This window comes from Mus caroli, chromosome 6 (genome assembly GCF_900094665.2).
Source record: "Mus caroli chromosome 6, CAROLI_EIJ_v1.1, whole genome shotgun sequence".
NCBI classification, from domain to species: domain Eukaryota; kingdom Metazoa; phylum Chordata; class Mammalia; order Rodentia; family Muridae; genus Mus; species Mus caroli.
The window spans coordinates 132,206,848-132,231,288 of record NC_034575.1 but is presented as its reverse complement, the minus strand read 5'-3'; the positions used below and the strand labels follow the sequence as shown (position 1 = coordinate 132,231,288).

General features: G+C 45.6%; 1 protein-coding gene across 6 annotated transcripts in view; it reads right to left on the bottom strand.

The window, feature by feature from the left end:
- Window positions 1-24,441, bottom strand: part of Etv6 (ETS variant 6) — a 230,945-nt gene that overhangs the window by 14,945 nt on the left and 191,559 nt on the right. For all 6 annotated transcript variants that reach the window (XM_021164909.1, XM_029478404.1, XM_021164907.2 and 3 more), the window contains 2 exons: window positions 20,830-20,964; window positions 5,413-5,943 (listed from right to left, as the gene is read on the bottom strand). In XM_021164909.1, the coding sequence (XP_021020568.1) occupies window positions 5,413-5,943; window positions 20,830-20,964 (666 nt within the window). The remainder of the gene's footprint in view (window positions 1-5,412; window positions 5,944-20,829; window positions 20,965-24,441) is intronic.

Below are 24,441 nucleotides of genomic sequence, written 5' to 3'. Positions count from 1 at the left end.
TTTGACAAGATTGAAATACTGCAACAAAAGTTATCAGGTGCTCACAAGAAAGAAAAGAACCCAGCCACTGTAGGTCAAGGGCTTTGACTAAATTCCCTGCTCTTAGCAAATGAGCTAAGAATTAGCTATGAAGCTGGATGTAGTGGTTCAAGCCCATAATCTCAGCACTCAGGAGGCTGAGATAGGATTAGGGTCAGCCTGGGCTACTGGATTTTTAAAAAACAGACAAACTGTGGGTTATAAAATGAATGTCAGATAACTAATGAATCTTTCCTTGGCAGATATTTAGATTAAGGTTAAGAAAGGGACAAATATAAAATCTACTTAAGAGAAAATCAAAATGACAAAAAAAAAAAAAAAAAAAAAAGACTTGTCTGAGCCCAGTGTGATGGTATCCACCTGTAATCCCAGTTCAGGAGGCTGAGGCAGGAGGATCAAAGCACTGGTCAATCTTGTGTCTTTCACATAGAGAAATGTCTCGCATATTGTAAATACATGATCATTTTTGAATAAATAAACAAATGTGACTACAAATTCAAATGTGCAAAGAAGCTACGTTACTGAGCTGTTTTCTTTATTCTAACGGTGCCATTGCGGCTGTGCTGTACTGTTCAGTGAGCATGGCCTGCAGCCCTGAATTGTCTACTGGATGACATAATTTGTTATTGTCCTTTTCACGTGACTCAGACATGCCTCGTCACCTAAAGTGTGCATTTCCTGGCCAACAAGAACTATGCTTCCTGTATCCTCAGCCTAAATTATGTCTGAGGTGCTCAGAATACTGACTGTTCATGGGGGGCACCCCACTCTTTATGTACAAGGCCAATTGGTAAATATCTAAGATGTTTGGCCGGAGGTTCTCTGAAGTGACTCAACTGTATTCATGCCTGGGTCATGGTTTGAAAGCAGACATAGACGATAATTTTATACAAGTGTGGCTGGCTTTCCCCCATAAACTCATTTACAGAATCAGGTGGTGGCTACACTTTGGCCAAGGCTTCCAATCCTTGTTGAGAGGTCTCTGAGTAGAAGTATTTGGGGTGGGATGGGGACACAGGCTTGAGGCTGTATTACCGATGTAGGTGACTCTCAGTTCCATTACCTGTAAAAGTTGCTTCTACTCAACTCACTTAGTCCTAAGAAAGGACTCCAACACAAACAGCCTGATGTTTATCCAGAGGACAATTTCCAAGACCTCCTTCTAATTTGCAAAGTAAAATTAAAACATGTTATATTTAAATAGACTTAACTTGTATTTAATCTGTATTTAAACTGCTAATCATTAACTGAGTTTTCCTATTAAATTAGTTTTCCCATATGGTTAAGACCAAGGGTAAATTGTTATAGTTTATGTGATCTTTTATTTGCATGATTCATCAGTTTTTTTCAGAGATGGGTAAAGAAGAGTTTATGAAAAATAATTTTTTAGTTGACTTGGAGAGACAAGCTCTTGGCCTTGTATCTCTACTAGGAACAGACAGGAACACTCGTGTCTTTATAGCTTCTTACGTTTGTGCCTGAGTTTTCGCCACCTAAAATGGCTTTTTCTTTACTCCCCAGATTCCGAGCATTATTTTTATTTATTTATTAAAAATGTTAATTTTAGGCTTGGAGAGATGGCTCAATGGTTAAGAGCACTGGCTGTTCCTCCAGAGGTCCTGGGTTCAAGTCCCAGCACCCACACGGCAGCTCACAACTGTCTGCAACTCCAGTTTCAGGGAATCTGATACACTCATACAGATATACATGCAGGCAAAATACCAATGTACATAAAATAGAAGTAAATACATTATTAAAAAAATATTTATGTTGAAGCAAGGTTTCATTCTGTAAAACAGGCTGGCCTTGGACCCACAGAGATGTGCCTGCTTCTGCCTCCCAAGTGCTGGGATTAAAGGCAGATTCCCCACACCCCATCAATCACACACACAATCACACACCACACACAATGGCAAGGATCTGGGCTTGTGTTTTGCTCTACACTGGTGAGCAGTGTTTCTGTCCACACCCTCCAGCGGAGTTACTCATCAGTGTGACATTTGGTGGCACTTTCATTTCTTCCTGTGCTCAATTAAAGGGCTTCAAGGAACGACGTTTTTTGCATCTAACAGCCTCTTTGCAGAGGTTTAAAAGCATCTACGGCTGCTCACTAGACAGAATCTTACAGCGTAAACAGCAGTGACTCACAGACTTTGACCTTCAACAAACAGAATCACTTTTACTAAGATCTTAGGAGCCCAGAAAGACAGAGGGTTGGGGGAGGGAGGAGCAGAGGGTCCTCCAAAGGGGCCAAAGGAGTGTGGGGCTATGAACCACCTCCGCAGAGGGCTGTAGAATCAAGACTCACTGTCGGATTGTGGACTTCCAGAGCAGGAAGGGACCTGAACGACCACCCAACCTGACCATGACCCCAGCATTTCACCCCATAAAAAAGCAATGCCTGCCAGTTAAATCGGCTCATCTGGAATTTGAGTGCATTCGGTAATGTATATATTTAGGGATTTTACAACGTTTACAAAGATCACAAGAACATTAATATATATTTGTATGGGACTCAATCATTCTGTAGGAATGAATGCATTGTCCCCACAAGATCTGACCCGGGCATAATCATCGAGAACACTCTGCCTTCTTAGAGGCAAGCAAAAGCACACACGAGCTCTCTCTAAGTGTTCTCAAAACAAGGCATCTGTGGATACTGAGGGTCGTCACTGGACTGACTCAACGTTCCACGAGGCTTCCTGTATTTGTATGGCACCGGGTTACATAAGGACTCTTTCACGCAAGAATAAAAAGTGCTTGAGCAGTCTGCCATACCACGTGCCTCCCTTTTCTTTCCTTTCCCCTTCCTGCTCATTTCCTTTGTTACCCTACAGTTTCTTACATTTTCATACCTGTACCTGTATGAGCTTGAGTATCTCCATAAAAATCTAAGACCCACCAATGAGAGATAAATGTGCTAATTTGCCTTTGTGGGACTGACTAAAATTGCTCAATATGATATTTACCTCCAGTTGCATCTGAAGTGTTGAGCCTCCTCCATCTACTGCTGTTTTTTGGGTCTATGGTTTTAAAAGTAGTGATAGAATCGATGAAACAGATAGTACTGTATGCCTAAATAATTCCTTCAGCCCTCCTCCCTCCCCTCCTTCTCCCTCCCCTCCTCCCTCTTCCTTCTCTCATGCAGGTTTTCTTTCTGGACCTATATGCTTATCTTAAGATTCTTAAGAAGTCTGTGGTGAAATGACAGTGGACATGGACGACCTTGACAAGGAAGGAAGGAAGCTATACCCTCAAGAGAAGCACTGCAGACAACAGCGGAGTGACACCAAAGCCTCCTCTGACCTTGGGGAAAGCCTTGGTGTCTTCAGGGCTGGATCTCTCTTGTGGTTTCCCCTGTACAAATGACCCATGCACATCACAGGGATCCAACCTCAGAGGGCTGTCCTGAGAATTATAGGCAAGCAATAGGATCTGAAAACACTGCGTAGAGGAAGGACCAAGACGGTATGCAGCTAAGGACAATTCCATTGCTTAGAAGTTCTCACCCCCATCCTGTTTCCTCTAGCGGTCTGAGGAAATTCAGATTTTTCTGTAAGGTTTTTTTCCTTCTTTGCCCCTGACCACTCATCCTGAGGTTTCTTCATTATTAAAGCCAATCTCATGTACAAGCAGAATAATGGTATGAACCACCATGCATCCACTCACCCACATAATCACCCAATACCTCATGGCTAACCCCATATTACCCCATAGCCCATTCCTCTGTCACTAAACCTGTTTTGAAGGGAATCTGAAACACACTCCTGGTTGCACAGCTTTTGAAAACATGCAAGCCGCAGACAGTTGCTGTTTTGCTGTTGTTGTTACGGTTCTGACCATCAAACCTTAGGGCTTTATGCACGCTAGGCAAGCATTCTACCACCGAGCCGTGCTTTTAGTGCCCATTTTCTTTTGATCTGTGTGCATGTGTGTGTATGGATATGCTCGAGCATGTGTATACAGGCAGAGGACAAAGGACAGCTTTGGGCGTCACTGCACTGGTGCCATTTACTTTGTCTTCTGAGATAGGGTCAGTCTGGAACTGGTCTGGTACTGGCCAAGTAGGCTAGGTTTGTTGGTCAGCAGGTCGCAGGGAAGTACATCTCTGCTGCACGGGGATCACAGGTGTATGCCATGACCCCTGGGGCCTGGGGCCTAAACAGAGCGCATTAAGACTTCGCTATCTCCCCACAGCCTCTCCATTTTATTGTCTTAATTCAACAACCTCGATGTAAATTATTATAGCAATAAATCCAAGGCAATGGTGGAGGTGTACCCAGGGACAGGCAAACGCCTAGAAATGGATGACTTAAGAGGAGACAAGAAGTTAAGGCAGAGGTGAAGCAGGGCTCTCGTTGGGAAAACTGCTACATGCGGCAGTACCAGCTGGGGAGAAGGGCTGTTTATCCCCATCATGTTCATGGGGCTCTACCCTAACTCCGAGTCTTTTTCTACCAAGGGAAGCACCGCCACTTGCTTCCCATTTCCCCAGCCCTAGTGAAGCCTCCGGGCTCCTCCAGTCCAAACACAGCTTCTCACCGCTTTGGCCTTCTGCTGCACAGAAGGCGCTCGCTCGATGAACACTTGTACTCTGCACGGGTAAGCGGTGAAACTTTCATCATCTGCCCTGTATCCTAATGGGGTTCATATGTGCTTCTCCAAGGGAGAGGATGCTGGATGTTAAATCACCGCTGTATACAGCACAGCGGATGTATTTATCTGTACATCGTAGGTGCCCCAAGGAATTCCATGTAAAATTTGGGCAGGCTAGCGAAGTTTTAATTGGTAGAATCTTACCCTCCCTCCTTGGTTTCTTGTTAGGAGACCACATTTGGGCCTTCCAACATAATTGAAAAAAGAATCTGGGAGTGAGTTTTCTCTGTCGAAATGACATAGCAACACCTGCCTACTTACACCCTAAATCCCAATTCTGCCCCGTCTCCCAAGGGGAAAGCAGCACTGAGCTGCTGTCCACAGGACAGGATTACAGGCACGAATCCGAGACAAAGGTTCTCTTAGGCTGTGTCTGGTCATTAATTAGCACCTGGAAACTTCAGGACGGGCCCATTAGAGCACTTCATAAACCTTTGATTCTAAATGTTTTCCCTCAGCCGTGATTGTGATTCTGAGGCAGCTCTCCTTGTGAGCTGGATGGAGGACATTCATTCCTTAACATTTCTGAGGCTCATTAACTACTACTCTCTCCGAGTGGCTCATTAACCAGGCCATTAGGGACTCGGTCTCAGGCAGGCAGAAGCTTCCCCTTGCTCTTCCCAAACTTTTGCGGGAGGGTGGGCTCATAACACCGCCAGTGGCGTGTGGCTGGCAGCGCGGCTACTGTTGAGCCGCGAGGGGGCTGAGCTCACTCACCTGCTATTCTCCCAATGGGCATGGCGTGCTCTTCCGGTGGGGACATAGAGACCATGATGTGGTTCAAGTAAGCCAGGTCCTCCCGATGAGACAGGTTGATGGGCTTCCCTTCCCGATTCATCCCATCCTCGGAGTGCCGGGACTGTTTGAAGTCCACCGAGTGCGAGTGCCGGGGGTTCAGGATCAAAGGGTGCATGATGGGGCTGGGCATCAGCTGGATGACTCGAGTGCTCTCCTGCCAGGGGCTTGAGGGCAGGCAGTGGTTATTCTCTACAGGAGACACTGACAGGGGGTACGCCTCCTGGTGGTTGTTCTCCTGCTGTAGCCTTGGCCCCTGGGTTTTCTCCACTGGCGAGAGGCGGCGGTTCATGTTGTCTAGGGGGGACCGCTGGGGCCGCTGCTGTTCGGGGTCAGGAGAAGGCCTGTGGTTTGTGGTGATGGGTGACCTGGGGCGATGTAAGAGTTCGATGGTGGGAGGGTTGTGGTGCACGCTCTCCGCTGGCGTCCTGGGTGTCCTCTGGACACAGTTATCTGTGGGGCAGAAGAAAAGACAATCACAGACCACCGCGAGTCTGCAGCCCCACGACCTCACCGTTGCTCTGTAGGCAGCTGGACTGAAGCATGGAGCCTCTCTCAACCCAGATCCCTCTGTCTCTCCCGTGGCTCAGACAAAACTCCAGAGCACACACTTGAATCGCCTTCCTACCCCGGACAAGCTAGGAACGTCCATCAACATTCTATCTGGCATCTGCCAGTGCCTGAAAAACACGAGGAATCCAATGCCCTTCTCTGTCTTCTCCTCAACTGACTCCTCTGTGTAGGTTTCAGAGGTGAGGTGTTTTTAGGGGTTCCTCTCCAGTTGCTCTGGTGACCTTAAGCTTTCTTTTCTCTATCTCCAGGTATTGTTACTGCAGTTAGCAATGGCGATTCACGATGACTCTACTCTATGTCCTGGGTTTTACTATTTAAAACTTGGATCATTCTTAGGAGAGACATATACTCTATACCCATTTCACAGATTATAGAAGTGAACCACAGACAACTTCCTCACACCACGTGGCCAGTGGGTAAAGAATCAGAATTAGATTCTAAAATCTGCAAGTACTACAGTACTTGTCACACAGACCCCAGGGACAAAAATCATATACAGAAACCTGCTCTCAGCAGCAATGACTGAGGTTTTTGTAGAATGGTGATTTTGTACTTGATGGAGCTTTCAGAAGCATGTCCCTTAGTGTACAGATCATCCTTATAGCGGAAGTAGGAAGGGAGGGCTCCTTATGGCCCTTGGATTTACACGCTGCTGAGGACACCCGAAGTGTCCACAGCTCTAGAGCAGAAAAGTAGCTGTGGGGCTGGGCTGAGGACAGACCAGCTCACTGGAGATCTGGGTTCCCTGCTGAAGCTCAGGCCAGGTATCTGCCCACAGAAATATATGAGCTAGATTTAACTTGTACACATCTATCATCATGGGACACCCTGGCCACGGGTGTTTCTGAGGCAGTCTCAGCAGCAAAATGAGCACTTTTTGTTGATCCCTATTCTGGCTACAAACTTACTCATTGTTCTAAATGTTAAAACAATGCCAAAGACATCACTTTTGCCTATGTGAGAAACCCAAGAAAGGGAAATGGGACTCTACCAGGGTCAGAGATAGAGGTGGGGGCTCATGTATCGTTTATATTAGCTTAGCATGAAAATAGCGATCTTTTTCTTTTTAAAATTCTACTATATCTTCCTCATCACTGGAGGCACTGAACAAAAGATATAATGAACACAGCATACAACACTCATAGAAAGGGAAGGCCTATTTCATGATTGCTGTATGATCTGATGCCACAGATTCAAGCATCCTTCCTCACTGGGACGGCTATCCTAGGACACTTATTACTATCCTAGATCACTAAATGGTAAGAGTTCTAACCAACTAGAAAAAGGAGTGAAAGATTCGTCAGTATCTTGCTGAAGACTGGTGCTCAGGCAATATGTTCTCTCAGATATGACAGGAACAGTAAAGGATTTAAAACCAGCCACCATTCACCTAAGAAAGAAAGAGGAGTTCCAGGTTCAATAACGGCAGAGTGGCCCTCTCAACCCAAACTTCCTACAGGAAGACTTCACAGAAAATGGACATAATAAACTCAAAAAAAAAAAATCCATGTAAAGATATTGGACAATGACTCCAGATGAAAACACAAGGAACTTTATTCTTAAATATATATCCATTCCCCAAGAGTACCCTCATCAGCGACTGTACAAGGCAGTTTGAAGATGAAAAGAACTCATGTGAGTTGTCAGGATGCAAGGAGGCAACAAAAATGGAGAAACTTGCAGAAGCCTTATCAAGGGCAGCATACCAGAGAGAACTTCCAAAAGGGCATGCTAAAGTTCTCTCACATTCTTGTCTGACTCCTGAACAATACACACCCCGGGGAGACTCAAAAGCAGGGGTTGTGTGGCTGAGAGGTACAAACAATAGCCCGGGCTCCTGACCACTGTAGTAGAGAAACAGGTCAGAGCTAGAGACTCACTAAGTTAAAAGGCTCTGTCAACACCCCAGCATGGCCACATGTTAGTGTAGAAAGCCCTGTGTTACACTACAAAGGGTCCTTACTGAGGGCTAAAGGCAAAGCTGAGACAGGTTTGTCCCAGAAAAATGTAAACCAGCTGCTACACGCTAGAAGTGACCGGTTAATAGATGAACTGCCTGCAAGCGTGAGGGTCAACACTCATCACAGGGATAGAACACAACCCGGAGTCTCTCTCAACATGCTAACTGTAAAGTTCCGCACCAACACAGCCTTTTCTAGACACAGAAGATGTGACCTGTTATTAAAAGGACACCAACAGAAACAGATTCTGCGGCAATGATGGGATTCGCTAAAGAGACTTTAAAGGAATTTAAGGAAGCTGTTAGCATTTCAGGGACACCGCAGTCACAATAAGTAATGACATACAGGAACTATCAAAACAGAAACTTAGAAAACAAAAATGAAGATTCTAGAACCAAAAAGTACAATATACGAAATAAAAGAGTAGACTGAACAGGGTTAATAGCATATTGGAGATGAGAGAGGAAATTAAAAACAAATTATGACATCAACTAATCAAATCTGCCTAAAGTGTACAAGGGAAGAGTGGGAGGGGAAAGGCAAGAGATAACGGTCAAGTTTAAGTAATTAGAGACACAATATGAACAAGAAACTAGAAAATTCCAGAAGCTCAGCAAACCCAAGCAGGTTACACACAATGAATGGAACTGCACACAGGCTCTTGATAGCAAGTACGATTAAAGTCGTAAGTCAAGGACAGTCTCGGGCAGAGTGTGTGGTGTAAGCCTGTAATTTTCACATTTGGGAGGCTGAGGCAGGAAGACTGTCAGGAGCTTCAGGCCAGTTTGGATTACATGGTGAATTTAAGGCCAGCCTGGGTTGCACAGTGAGAACTTGTCTCAAAAATCAGTGTGTGGGGTGTGAATCCTGAAGGCTACCTGTATGGGGTGGGCGAGAGAAGGTCAGGATAAGCATAACCATTGCTCATTGAATCCGGCCCCCAGAATCTGAAACTTGCTGAGTGTGTCTATATAATGCTGCCAGTGGAAAACGCCACACTGTGACATTTGTTTCATCAACAAAACAACTGAAAAACAACCCATCGGATTCCCTGCAGGCTACAAGTGTAGTGTACATATGAAATACAAAGAGAACTCATGTTTAGACTTGGGACTTACCACCAACCTGTCTCACCATAAGTCAACACTCCAAAATCCGGGGGAACAAAAAAACAACCAACCACGACCGCCACCACCACCACCGCCACCCTGCACCCCCAACCCAAATCTCAACCTTGGATCCAATCCTCTTCTAAGAGACAGTCAAAGCCAGCCAACACGCACCATGCAGTTGTTCAGTTATGACTGCTTGCTTTTAAAGAGGGAGCGGGGGAGATCCACCAACCACCTGCAACCTTGAGGCCCTTTCTAAGACTTTGCTTCACACTGTATATGGTTTTTTCCCAGCAGGTGACCACTGAAAGCGCGGGCAGAGGCATTTACTGGTGTGGAGCTGGAACACTGGCTTATATGGCTCTCATTTTATAAGCAGCCTTTATCTTTGTAGGCCTACCCAGAAGTATTTATGGATGAAATGATAACTCTAGGGAGGTGAAAAAGAGCCAGGTGGGGTACGGAGGGAACAGTTTGGTGGCGACAGGGTCTTGAGAGTGATGGTGGCCACATGGAGCTTCCTTAAAGAGTCCTCTCTTCTTCTCTATAGAGGACGGATAGTTTCTGTTAGAAAAGTGTTGTGTGTTCTTTTCTTTTGAGAGACAGGGCCTTACGCTGCAGCAATCCTAACTCAAAGGAATTGCCTTGCCCCGGTCTCCCAAGTGCTAGGATTGTAGGCATGAGCTACTGTGTCTGCATAAAAGTTTCTTTTAGAAGTCCTGATCTGTGTTGCCTAGACAGAGGTTGGAATGGCACATGCCACTTGGCTCATATCCCTTCTAGGGCACTGACTGTTCTTTTTGTAGCTAAAATGGACCTAAATTTTGCCACCCATAAAGACAAACTGACCGTGGTTCCTTTTTATTTCTCAGTGCAAGGTCACTGGAAAGCAATTACTCGGGACAGTTTCATTCTGGGTTACAAATATTTTCTAAATGTCACTCTTTGCTTAAAAGATGCCCCTCTTTACTTGAAAGACTATTAAGGATCATGGAGACCTTGCACTAGAAAAATATCCCATCTCCGGAATCCATTTCCCGTCTTCTAAATTACAAAACAGACGCAGGCGTTGGTCAATAATCTGGTTACCTGCAGGCTCTCTTTGATGTCTTGGCTTCAAGGCTGGGGTGTGGGTGGGTAGTTGGGGCAAGCCTTACAAGGGTTGGGAAGTCAGGGAGGGCTCTGAGAGGAAGCACTTTCATGCCAAGGGGAAAAGGGGAACTGATGTAATGTCCTGGGGAGATTTCACTCTCGTTCCTGCCCAGGTCTTCGGGAACAATGAAGGAGGGAGACAGGGCTCCAGATAATTCAACTCAGAGTGGCCTTCAGACTTTGGGTCCTGGGCAGGAACAAGATGTGGAAGAGCTTGATTTATTTATTTCTCTGCAGACACCACTGAAAGAGGAAGCATTTGATGAAGCTGATAACATTAATGGCAGACAAGTGGATCTGAGGGTATTTAATTCCCGGCTCCTGGTGGTCTGGGCACAACCGAAAGGTCTGCAACAAGACCTTCCAAGCTTTGTCTCAGTACAAAGCTTGCACCCACGGATGGAGTAGGCTCTGATCCTGCCCTGCTGCCCGTTGCTCTGTTATTCTAAGTTGGCAGCCGAGTGTGGAAACTTCAGAGGCCAGAGCCGGCAGGCAGAGGAGCTCTGGACACAGGAAACACACTGCTTTTGGACAGTGAGTGCATGAAATCCCTCAGATGTGGGAGTCTTCTGTCTCAGGTTGTGGTTTTTTTTTTTTGGGGGGGGTGTGGGGGAGGGGGTGGCCTTGATGTTTGTGCTTGGTAAGTTGCTCAACTGGAAAACTGGGAAACTGTCCATGCCACCCTGGTTCTGAAGGTCTTGATAGGGGAGGGGAATGCACAGGGAAGAGGGAAGGCAGAACTACATAGAATGAGCGTGGGCACTGAGGCACAGGAGGAAAAACCCTAAAGCCCAGTAAGGACTATTCACTCTGGCTGACAGTGTGCTTTCTGAGCACAGAGCTTTGTCTTTTTAAGTGTCTTCAGACACAGAGGACCCATTCTTTGAACCAAATGTAAAGCAGATCTTTTTTTTTTAATAATTTTTTTAAAGATTTATTTATTTATTATATGTAAGTACACTGTAGCTGTCTTCAGACACTTCAGAAGAGGGCATCAGATCTCATTACAGATGGTTGTGAGCCACCATGTGGTTGCTCCGATTTGAACTCGGGACCTTCAGAAGAGCAGTCAGTGCTCTTACCCACTGAGCCATCTCTCCAGCCCTAAAGCAGATCTTCGATGAGAACGAGAGTCTTATCCGCTTTCCTATCATTTATTAACTCCACCCCCAACTCCCACTCACGTGTGTGAGACCGGGTCTGTGAAGGCTAGTCTTGATTGTCAACTTCATAGGATATGAAATATCCTATGGCATATCCTATAGGATATGCAAACATACCTCTAGGTATGTTTAAGGGTGTTCTCAGTACAGTTTAAGTCAAGAGGAAGACTCTGAATGGTGGGCAGCTCCATCCAATGGGCTGGGATTACGGACACAATGACACAGAGAAGCAAGCTAAGCATCAGTCTTCATGTCTCTCTGCTCCTACTATGGATTCAACCATATCGGCTGCTTCACCCTCCTGCCAACGTGCTTTTAACGCCACAATGGACTGTGCCTTCACAGTGTGAGCCAAAAAGACTTTCCCTTTAACTTGTTTTTGTTTGCCATCTTGTCATAGCGATGAGACCAGTCTAACCTTGAAGTCACTACATAGTTAACAATGACCTTGAATTTCTGATTCTCCTCTTTCTATCATTTTTACTTGAATTCATCTAAACGCCCCAATTCAGTCACAAATAAACAATGAGGAAGTCCAAAAAGGTTATGGTAAACATCTCACGTTCATATATCCCATGTCAACATATATCTCATGTCAACATTACATGTCACCCTGCATCATCCCCAGGTTCCATGAAATGAGTCAGGGGATTCACCAGCCTCAGGCCACTGTGTTTCACAGGATTCCAGAGAGAACCACACCTCGGTAGTTTTGTAAAAGAGCCAAACAAAAGGCAAAGGCTCCAGTGAAACAACCATGAGGTGGAAGTATATTTCATACACACACATCATGTCTTCTTAGCCCTATTATTGGGTTCCCAACTGTGCCTTCCCACTACCAAATTCGTATGTTTTAACTTCCAGGCTCCCAGAAGGTGGCCTTTATGAAAAGGACATCCTTGGGGATATAATTAGCTAAGAGGAAGCCATTTTATGTGTTAGGAGGCTTCAGCCCACTGTGGGCAGCACCATTCCCTGGCCAGATGAATGGTCCTGGGCTATATAAGAAAGCTAAGTGTGTGCCTGGGAGAAAACCAGCAATAAGCACACCTTCACGGTTATGTCTTCTTCTTTTTCTGAAAGAAAAATAGGCCAAGTTTAGTGAAAGCAACAGGGTAGGCTAGCTATAAATCTTGGCAGCTGCCAGGAGAAGGGGGATGGAGAGGGGAAGGAAAGCTGCCGTTTGCAAGGGAGGGAAATAAGCACTCGTGTGGCAAAGTAAGAGAGGGCTTCAGAATACCAGAGAAAACATGCTTAGCCCTTGGGTCAGTAACCAAAAAAGGTATAAAGAGGAGTTAAAAAGAAAAGTAGTGCTCTTAGTTCTAACTCAGAAAAGTGAGCAAACTGCATGGCACAGTCTACACAGAACTGTCTGATGGCAGAGGCTCCACATAGCTGTATGATGGCAGAGGCTCCACAGAGCTGTCTGATGGCAGAGGCTCCACAGAGCTGTCTGATGGCAGAGGCTCCACATAGCTGTATGATGGCAGAGGCTCCATAGAGCTGTCTGATGGAAGAGGCATCACAGAGCTGTCTGATGGAAGAGGCTACACAGAGCTGTCTGATGGCACAGTCTACACAGAGCTGTCTGATGGCAGAGGCTTCATGTGACTGCCTTGCCATGCTTTTAGCATCAAGTTCCGGCTATGGACTTCTTTCAGTGACAGAAATGTAACCTGTTAGCTGATAACAAACCCTTTTCTCCTCTCAGTGGTTATTTTTATTTATTCGAAAATTTTATGTGTATGGGTGTTCTGACTACATGCCTGCCTGTGAACCACATACACACAATGCCTACGGAAGCTAGAAGGGGGCACTGGATCCTCTGGAATGGGTGTTACAGACAGTTGTTATCTGCCACATGGGGGCTGGGAACTGAATTTGGTGGGTCCTCTGGCAGAACAGCAAGGGTTCTTAATCAATGAGCCACCTCTCCAGTCCCAGTGTTTTAGGTCCTGGTGCTTGTCACAGCAACAGAGGGGAAACAGAATATCTTAATTAATCTTATTCAATATGACTGGTACCATTATAAAAAGAAGGTTGCAGACATGGACACACAGGAGGAATGCTACACCAAAGGCAAGGCAGGACCTCCAAGACAAGCAACACTACAGATTAACTGCCCACCAGACCTCTGTAGCTAAGACTGAGTCTTAGACCTGGTCCTTCCCTCAGCTTTCATGGAAACCAACCCTGACCATGGGCTTCCAGAGCAGGACATACTGAAGTGCTGTGTCTACAGCTGCCTGGTGTTGATGTTCGTTATAGCAGCCTAGCAGAATGCTACACTTCCCTGTCCCCAATTGCTTTTCTTCAAGGTTCAGTTTCCGCTTGGTCAGAGACCATCTACTGACCTTTTACCTAGCCACCTCTACTGACTTCCTCTTTAGGGCCTAAAGAAATAAATACCTCTGGATGGAGGGAATAGTTCAATAAACAATGAACTCTGGGCTTTTCATAAGCATTTGGTAACATGGGCTGAAGGAAACAAAAAACGGTTCACTGATCTTCCCTCAGGCCAGGCAGATGCTGCCTGCAAGTGGGTTGTCTCCTCCAGTAGGCCAGCATAGATCATCCACACATTTGCAGACACACTCAGTGGTGGAGTCGAGAGGCCTCTCTAGGTTTCAACACAGCAGCCGAAAGAAGCGATGTAAGGAACCAGGGTGCAGGAGTAGGGTGCCAGCTGGAGACGGCTCAGTAGTTAAGAGCCCTTGCTACTTCTGCAGGGGACGAGTGTTCGGTTCTTAGCACCCACAGAGTTCACAACCATCTGTAACTCCAGTTCTGAGGGGATCTGCAGGCATTGGGTATACATATACCTAATATGCAGGCAAAACACTCATGCACACAAAATAAAATAACTCCTCAAATAAATCAAGGGGAGCTCAGAGGTAGTTTAGTTGAAGAGTGCTTGCCCAACATGCACACAGTCCTGGGCTTGATCCCCAAAATTAAATAAATGAGGGATGGGGGGTGAATAGCTGTATTCACGGCACTCCTTGGCCACATAGTGAGTTTGAGGCCAGCTTGGGTTATATGAGACCCTGTCTTAAAAAAAGAGAAGATCCTAAGGGGCAGAATCAGAAATGATCCAACTAGACCTGTGGGAAAATTTATCAACAGCTATCAGAGACTGGGAAGAGGGCAGCACAGAGCTAAGACTGAAGAAAAGAGTCTTAGCGTGGGGGACAGCCAATCAATAGCCCTTCAGCAGAGAACTTCCTTCTTTGGAGTTGAAATCCGCTAATTCCAGAGCCTGATCTCCAAGGACCTGGCTAGATTTCCCTAACATTTCGTGGAGACTTCCTGCCTTTCTCTAGAGTTACTCATGCATATAGGAATCTCCCGCCCATGAAACTTTTGGCTGAAGAGGCTAGTCTCATCCCAGACCTAAATGCATTGTTCAGACCACAGCAGACAGAGGAAGAAGACTGAGGGCTGGTGGGAGATACCAAGGGACTATGTTGTACTGTTGGGTGCCTTCCTTTGCTGTGGCTAGCATATGCTGAGGAGGGATGGAGGTCAGAAAGGACAAGGGCAAGTCAGCCATGGCCCTGAAACAGGAAGGAAGGGCCTTTGCCTCCATTTTGTCATCATTTAGTTGGGGGCAGGAAGTGGCGATCAGGCCTGCTCTTATTCTCCAGGGACCTCTGATGACCTGCCACCAGCTTTTAGAATCACAGCATGGAGAGGTAAATCTTATACTTAAATGTAAGATGAGACAGAGATTCACAGAAGGTTGGGGTGGGGGGTGACACCTAGCACCCCCCAGGTCCCAGGATGCAACATGTATTCACTGCCAACAGGCCAACAATGAAGACTGACACAGTTTCCAGAGCAGTTCTGAAAGAGATGGTGCCCAGTGGAGTCTAGAGAGGTAGATGTCCTAGGAGAGGTGATGGGCCTTTAATATGCATGGGATGCACAAATCTGACACCTGAGCCAAGCACACGGGTTCTATTTCCAAAGATGAAGTTTAAGAAACATGGAACTGGAAGCAAAGAAAAAAGAAAAAAGGACCATTTCACTCCAAGGTGGAGTTACTCAACCCCACTCAGTGTACTGTGTACTGAAACACAGACCAGGGTATAAGGCTTATACATATTTTATCACAATTAAGAATTTACAAGAAAAGGATGATTAAAAACTCAACTAAGTAACGGGAAGCTGTGCCAAATAATGATGACGGGTGACATTTACTGGGGGTGCCTCCTGACAGGCGCTTTTCCTGGGACACTTCTCACAGTAATCCGTTTCTTTTTTGCATGGTCCAAGGCAGGAACTGCATTCTCCTTCTCTGACACACGGAGGAACTAACTTGTCCTTGAACCTAGTTGGCCTGTCACATGTTCATGGTGCTCTCTGGCTCCTTCACGCATTACACAGTTAAAATATGCAACAAAGACGTCATATCGTCGCTGGTGGCATCTTTGACACTTCATTTATCAATACTATTCCAGCCGGGCGTGGTGGCGCACGCCTTTAATCCCAGCACTCGGGAGGCAGAGGCAGGCGGATTTCTGAGTTCGAGGCCAGCCTGGTCTACAAAGTGAGTTCCAGGACAGCCAGGGCTATACAGAGAAACCCTGTCTCGAAAAACAAACAAAAAAAAAAAAAACACCAAAATCAATACTATTCCAGTAAGACTAGAGAATCGGAGTGTTTTTTTTTTTTTTTTTTTTCTTTCCATAATCAGTAAAGGCCACGGCCAGGGGCAGATAAAAGCTCTCTCTGTGTGGTGCTTCTGAGGCAACTGTAGGGAAGGCCTGGCTTCCACGTCCACCCCAGCATCTGATTCACACCCTATCCACCCCACTGGCCGGGAGGTCTTCCCCATGCCGAGTCAACTCATCCTGGGAAAACCAGCCACCCAGAAGGTTTATTCCTTCCAGTTTTGAGTACGCTTTTAAAATCATGAACCAGGGTTGGGATGTAGCTTGGTTGTTAGTGCTTGCCCACCAGGCCACAAAGCCCTGGGCTCTGTCCTCGGGTACCACATAAAACCCAGCACGGGAATGTTCTAACATCCCAGCTCTGGAGAGGGAGACGTAGGAAAACCTTGCCTACTTTACTACACGGTGATTTAGAGGCCAGCCTGTGCTACCGAGATGTTGATTCAGAGAAATGGAACAGGTCATGAACTAAAAGACCTCTGCAAAATTCTCTTTGACATTTTGTTCTTCACATTTGATAGTACAAAGGGTCACCAGATCCACTGTGCCCTTGTAGGGTCCTAGAAATTGCCTTAATATCATAATCTCTATGGAACTGTATCACTTTCCAACCATTTCCTCTATTTTCAGGGTTCATGAACACTGAAAACTTATAAAAAAAAACCCACGAGAATAACACTCACCTAGATTTAAATTTTAGCTTTGTGTGTCGGGAGATAGGACTCAGCAAGTAAAAAGCCCTTGGCATGAAAGTGTGAGGACCAGGGCTCAGACTGCAGCACTCACTGTGATGCTGGGTGCTTGTGGTAGCCCACTCTTAATCCCAGCAAGTAGGAGGCTGAGACAGAGGCTCCCTGAAGCAAGCTGGTTGGATTGGTTAGCTTTGGGTTCAAGTGAGAAAGCATGCCTCAATATCAAAGCTAGAGTGATTGAAGAAGACACATGACATCAACCCCTGGCTTCTACATGCATGCCTGTGTATACACACACACACACACACACACACACACATGCACATACAAAAACCTCCATTTTGCCCCTTAATTGCTTAGTCTCTCTTTCCTCATCTATAAATCTAGGATAATATAACTTGTTTTAAGGATGTTTGTGAAGACTGGATAATTTGAACACTTCAGAGCTTAGGAGGGCTGACATATAGCAGGCAGGACTCGATGTCACACGCCTAGCTTTAGTTATTTCACCAAACCTGTGTATGGTTCCAAGGTGGTTCCTTAGAAACCTGGGTTTGGTAGTGATGGGAGGAGCAATGTTCCCCTCAAGAGAGAGACCACACAAAGGAAACTCCAGTGGGCCAAATCAGAATGCAATCCCCTTCCTGTCCTCCCCCCCCCCAAAGGGGAGACTGCCATCTACGTTCTGGGCTGTTCCACGTACTAACTGAAGGAAAAATGGGACCGTGTTTTGATGTGTGGAATTCCTCAGTATGTCGGGAGAATTCCACATGCACTTCATGACAGAAAGCTACCAGGATCCTCTCAACACTTCACCAACCACCACAGAAACAACACTCATCCATCAAGGTGTGTGTGCATGAGGGGGGGCGGGAACACTTCACCAGCCACCACAGAAACACTCATCAGTGCGAGCGTGCATGGGGGGTGGTGGTGGAAGGGAGAGGGGAGCGGGAGTGTGTCCAAAGGTGTGATTAAAAATGACTACCTCTCACTACCTCAGGAAAGAGGGAAACTGAAGAATTTAACTGAGAGGGGGCAGGTGTATGGGGAGAGCATCAGAGAAACAGATCTCCTTCCTTCTCCTTACAGACTACGTCTGAACTCGCCTACAGAGGTCACTCTGCAGAGCCAGCTCCACTTGGATTTCAGCCCAGACTGGTAGCTTACTTAAGGAGCTTTTAGGGGACCAGTGTCAAGTGCATGTACATCTTGGGCACGGGGCCTTTCTTTGGCAAGAGTGACAACCTGAGATACGTTCAGCTTCATGGGATAATAAGGCGGTTGACTTTGGAAACCAGAGACTTAAGCTGCCACCACAATCACATCTAACAGGCTAGGGTGTCCTTTACGACCATTTGCCGGTCCACATTTTCTGAAGACGAGTTTTGCCTTCTGGGTCTTGTGCATGTGCCAGCATCATGGGTTTCACTGTCTCCCTTCTTCTATACAACCATCAACCTACAATCATCTCCAGATCATGTATATAAGGTATATATATAAAACAAATGAATCCCATGGCTAGTTTTCGGTCCCATTCTGACATATCGTATGCGCGTGTTTGTGTGTAGTATGTAAATATTATAACACCTGAAACGCAAACCCCTTTTGGTCCCAAGAGTTTTGATAAGAGACACTCAGCTTTAACTCATAAACACATACTCAAGCCAAGTCAGTAACAATGTAAGTAGTCTTGGGTCAGTATAGTTCTGTGTATCCTTAACTGTGAATAAAATTTGGTATGCATAGTTTCATCTAATAGAAATTTTTCTTTTGGGCTAGATCTCTCCATATTTTTTGCATGTATCTCTATATCCTCACCTGACCTTAACTGAGCTATTGTCTTCACAAACAGCAGTGTTTTCATGAGACACCGCATGCTAAACGTCATTTTTTTTCTTTTTCTTTTCTTTTCTTTTTTCTTTTTTTGAGAAGGAATGAAAGAGGCTGAAGGTGGGGAAGGCGAGCAGCCATTCAAAAAGTATGAGACAGGAGGTAGCTTCCTCCTGTCACCTCTGTGTCTTACGTGGCTTTCTGTTGACACCAGCTGGTAGAGATGGTGTCGCCTGTTCATCTGAGCTGGGCACGACATCCAAACAGGGGCAGGGGAGGGAAAAGGCTCTCAGATCTTGCTTCTTGACCTCTGGCATCAAAGATGGCTTAAAAATACACTTGGTATTTTTAAGAGCTGGCTCTGAAGTGAATCTACCTGATCTGCAGGGTAAGGAAGCCCTTGACCTTGGCCTCCTTAGCTCTGTTCTCGTAGTGACTGAGCTCACCATGGACATCACAGCGCAAGTGTGCAAAGCTCTTTAGAGTGCACAATGGGACCCACCCCCACCTCCTTGCTTTGAGGGAAGCTCTCAGAGGCAGTCAGCTTTCTTTATGAAGGATTAACCTCTGAACAGAAGAACAACTCACACATACCTACTTCCATATTAAATCAGACCAACGAGGAAGGAGTCACATACCTTCGACCACATTCAGAAAGAAAATAGAGACAGAAATTCCAAATGAAAAAAATTTTTTAAATAGCAAGACGAAGGAGGAGGGGGGTAGGGGGAACCCTTCCCATAACCGGTATGTCTGTAGAGTCAGGCTGATAACACAATGTCTGTCTTACTGTCAAGCTTCGGTGAGCTCACCTCTTCTCTGGAGTGGCTCTTGCTATTATGCAAGCCGGAAATGAGCGAGTCCAGAAGAGCGGAGGAACATCAAACCCAAATTGGAGGGGGCAGATGCTAAATTTAACAGGGGTTACTGGGGGAGAGGAGAGGATGAGAATCAGGGAGTCTGCCAAAAATACTGGCATTATTCTCCATCTCATACACTAGAGAGGACTGCCTGAGAGACAAGGAGGCCTTGGGGTCACCTGCAGTCAGGCTTTCTTTTAAAAAAGTGCTAATTAAGAGAGCACCAAACACAAGCTCTTAAATTGTATGACTGCAACAGAAAAGCCCTGTGTTTGAGAACGATTCACAAGTCAAAACTTTCCAAGGAACAGGGCCTTGCGACTGGCTTTAAGGAAAAGAAGTTTAGAAAAGTCCCACACTGCAGTGTTTGCACATCTGCAACACTGGCTGCCTGCTGGGCTGGGAGGATGAGGACTTGCTGGCCCTGGGAGATGTGACTCGATCCAAACGCTATTGCACACCCAGCTGTTCAGTGGCACTGTGCACAAAGTCACATTTTATAGCCTGCACTCAACCAACACCTGCTTCTGTACTTGACCAGAACTTCATGGCCCTGAGCTATCTACTGATGTTGTTCTGGCTCCCGTGAGTCCCAAGAGAAACAGTAACTAGGACAGAAAGCTTGGTATAGAGCTTGCGCCAGCAAATGGCCTTTGGTGAAATGATGGAGAAAGCCCCTACCCAGCACCAATTTCCTCCAGATTGGGTTTTCTCCTTCTACCAGCTCTTATGGACATTTTGGTCAGATAGCTCCCGGTTACCTCTCTTCGTCGTCACAGAATCTCAGTTCTTCACACTCCAGCTTCAGACCAACTTGGATCGGCTCTAAAGTGGGAAAAGCTTATCCTTGCTGAAGCAGGGTGAGACATGGCTCGCACAGCTTTATTTATTTGCTTCTATATGGAGTCTATATATTTGAAAGTTTTTATAATGAAGAGACTCACCAATTAAGTCATCTTACCACTCTCTATTCTAAGGCCTTACCCTGCTGAACTGGAATGCTTTTGTTGTTTACAAGAACCTTCAAGGATTCCTCCAGAGTCTCCTCATTTTATGAAGCTGAACCTGCTTCCTGTACCTGGGTGTCATCTCCCCTCCCATCATGCCCCCTGTGTGCGTACTGTAATCAGCGTTTCCTCGGAGCTTCTGGGAGCTCCACCAGGCAACTCCCCCAGTGCAGGCACGCTGTGGGCACCCAGGCCATGTTTCCAAATGAAGAATGAATTTGCCGGCAATAAAAACAGCATATCAAGTGAACTATTCAGCCCCTTGCTTTGTCTACACCTCAAGCAAGCAAAGAGAAGTCTCTTCCAGTACCTTCGTCATGGTTCTGATGCAGGAGGACCTCTGGCTTGGTGTGGATAGAGTCCCCAGGGGGGAAGAATGGAGAGAAGAGCATTCGAGATTTCCTCTGCTTCAGGATATGCTGAAGGAGTTCATAGAGCACGTCGCCTGGAGAGAAAAGGAACAAGAAGTGAAGAGATGGGATGCGTTGGTTAACAGCTACGGAAGGAGCTGCTGAGCTGTGGCAGCCACGGAGGTAAGGGGACAAGTGTTAACTAACAGAATGGATTGTTGACCTTTGAATAGGACACAGCGCCTATTCGTATGTATGACTCTACATGTCAGGGCTGTGTGGTTTTTAAAAAGTTCTTATTTTAAGATTTAGTTTAAGTTTGATTTAGGTGCGTGTGGGCCATGTGCATATATGGGTGTTCGCAGAGGTCAGAAGATGATGCTGTCAAGTTGTGATGCTGGACAGTGCACTTAGAGCTTGCTAAGTGAGTAGACGTTGGGACAAATGTACTCATAACTAAATTAGCAACAATTATAATAATAAAGAAGACAAGGAAAATTTGAGGCAGTGGATATGGATTTGGCGTTTATGACAGTGGTGTTCTCATGGATATATAGTTATCTCCAAACTGATCAAATTATATGCTTTATACAACTTTCATAGGTTCATCAGATATCAACCAAGTTGTTTCTACATGCTAACAATAAGAGTGGTCCACTGTGCTGCAAACCTGTGATCTCAGCCTTCGGGAAATGGAGGCAGGAATATCAGGAGTTCAAGCTCATTCTGGGGAGAGCCTAGGCTACCTGAGACCCTGTCTCCAACAACAATGACAACGACGGCAACGAAAAGTAAAAGTAAAAAATAGCAACATAAAAGAGTTTTGGGACTGGAAGATGGTTCAGTGGTTAAGAGCACTGGTTGGGTTCAGTTCCCAGCACTTAAGATAAAATGGTGTGTGTGTGTGTGTGTGTGTGTGTGTGTGCCCGCGCGCGCATGCGTGTACAGAATGCTTGTGTGGGTCAGAGGATAGCTTTGTGGAGCCAATTCTCTCTATCTACTTTATATGGGTTCCCGGAATCAACAAGCTGCCTGGCTTGTGCGACACTTTCTTCTATATCCAACGAGCCATCTTACTTGTCTCCTCCTCTCTAAACAATATGAATTGTTTTACACTGTTAATAAACTCACTCAGCCGAAATAAAAACATCTAAACAACAGATGGGTTAACACTGTAAATATTCCAGAGGGGGATTCATGGATCAGCTCGCTACAAGCAATGGGTCAATGATTCCATGAGGTTTTGAAAATAGCCCATTACTGACTTTTTATGCTGCTGTAGTGATAGTGTAGTTTGATGATAGAGAGACCATGGTCGAAATTTAAACCGTCGCAATGTCTTATTTTTGTGAAAATACCCTTTTAACATCTCTCTCTGTGACTCTCTGTCCCTCTCCTCTCTCTAGTTGCTCTGCTTATACTTCTGAATTATTCAAAGAAAATGACATCTTTTGGTAGCCACATTTTAAATGTACAAAATGGCTTACCAATTTTTGATAACATTTTTATTTTGACCTCACACAATCTAGATATTATGATAGGAGCTGAGGATGGGAAATTTGAAGCCAGCCTGTGCTACATAGCAAGATCTTATCTCAAACAAGCACAAATTTTCTTAGGGGGAGAACACATCTTTCTAGTTTACACAAAGCTGGGGTTGGAAGTTGGGGGTCAGTAGTGTAGGCCAAACCTGTTAATTAGTGACCCTTCTCTATAAAGAACTTGTATAGTCTGGGGTCCATCCTTCTTTAAATATACATCTAAGCATCACTCCAAGGTCTTACAAGCTTTACAAAAATTATCTCCAGATGCTGTCTGTTGGACAATGGTGGGGTGCTGCATACTTGGTATGTTAAGTGTCTTCCCATGTACATCATTAGCAGAAAAAAAAAACAAAAAACAAAAACACCTACCACCACCAACCCAACCAATCCTAGCAAGAAATGGCTCCACCTCTCTCTGGCTTTGATACAAGTTCACCATGCGTGGGGGATGGGGTGGGGGGGGGTGTGCTTCAGAATTCTAAGGATGGGTGATTAATGTTTAAAAACACCACAGGGCTCTCACTGTCCTCCCTACACCCTTCCTCACACAGAGAGATGTAGTCAACAACTGTACCAAACAATGAGCCTTTGTCTCTGGTATTAGCCATTTTTAAAGACACTTTAATTAACAACTTAATTTAACTGTGTATTTTGGGCTGTAGCTATTGCTCCCTTTTTTTCTTCCAAATTGAGCATGAACTGCAGAAACACTTCACAGGAGGTTTCTCCCTGCAAACCCATCTACTACCACCTCCCCCCATCCCCATAACAAATCAAGTGCTGTGGTTGGTTACAGGCTTCCAAGTACCCACCCTAAGACCCCCTAAGGAACTTTCCCAGCTAGCTGCTGCTCACTCAGTCCCGCTATTTCTGAAGTTTGGTTGCTGGTGGTACAGCTAGCTGCCGCTATTTATGATTAGGATCAAATGAAGACTAGGGCACCAGTCTCTAGGGGGTTTCCTTAAGACTGGACAGGAAGGTCACAGAGGAGCTCTGACCACACTTTTTGGAAATGCTGTGGGAAGGCAGTGCTTGTACCGGAGTGCCAGGATCCAGAGCTGGATAGGGTTTTAGCGCTCCAAACCACAAGTCACCCATCGCTCTGGCTCCGATGTGAAGGGAATGCGGAACCCAAAATACAGTCCCTATTTTAATGATTCACATTTTAATCTCACACAAAAATAAGTCCCTAATCAACACTTTTTTCTTCGCATTTAGTGTAATGTCTTCCTAACCCTTCCTAATTTACATGGCCATACTGGGTTTGAGCTTGTAGATCTGATCAATGTTTTATTTTGGCATTATGCAGAATAGAAAATGCAAACATTAAAGAAATGTGTTCTTGATGATTACTATTAAAAAAAATAAGGCTGCAATTAGTGTATCCATTTTGGAAGGGGAGGCCAGGAAATGTAAATTTAGTGACTGTGAAGAGTGTTCAGCGCTATTCCCTCAGTGAGGGGCACAGACTGCAGACACTGACAGCCTAGGGACCAGGTCACCTTGAGCAAGCTCCTACAAGAATCAGACTGTACCGCCCACCTCTCCCGCTCATCATAGAAGTTCAACGAGGATACTGAAGATCAGCACCCGGAAAAGAGCTGGTGTCCCCACACCTCTTCAGGCCAGAGAGAAGACCTAAAACAAGGGCTAGGAGGAAGAAGCCACTTTCATTTCTGAGTTCTCATTTCTTCAAAAGAAGTTACTTACTGTCACCGTGTGTGCGCATGTGCGAGCCTGTGCCTGTCACAGTGCACGTGTGGAGGTCAGCGGGTAGGTAACCTTGTAGAGTAGGTTCTGTCCTTGCACCTTCTCCTGGGTTCTAGGGCATAAACTCGGGTCACCAGGCTTGCATGGTCCATGCATTTATTTACCTGCAGGGCCATCTTGCTGGCCCCTGGAGTTTTCATTTATCTGTAGTAGTTGACGCTCTTGGGTATGACAGATACCTCCTTAAACATGTCCTTTGAGGTAATCTGAACATTGAGACCAGCACAGGCTTGACAGGAAGAGTTCCCCAGCACTGCT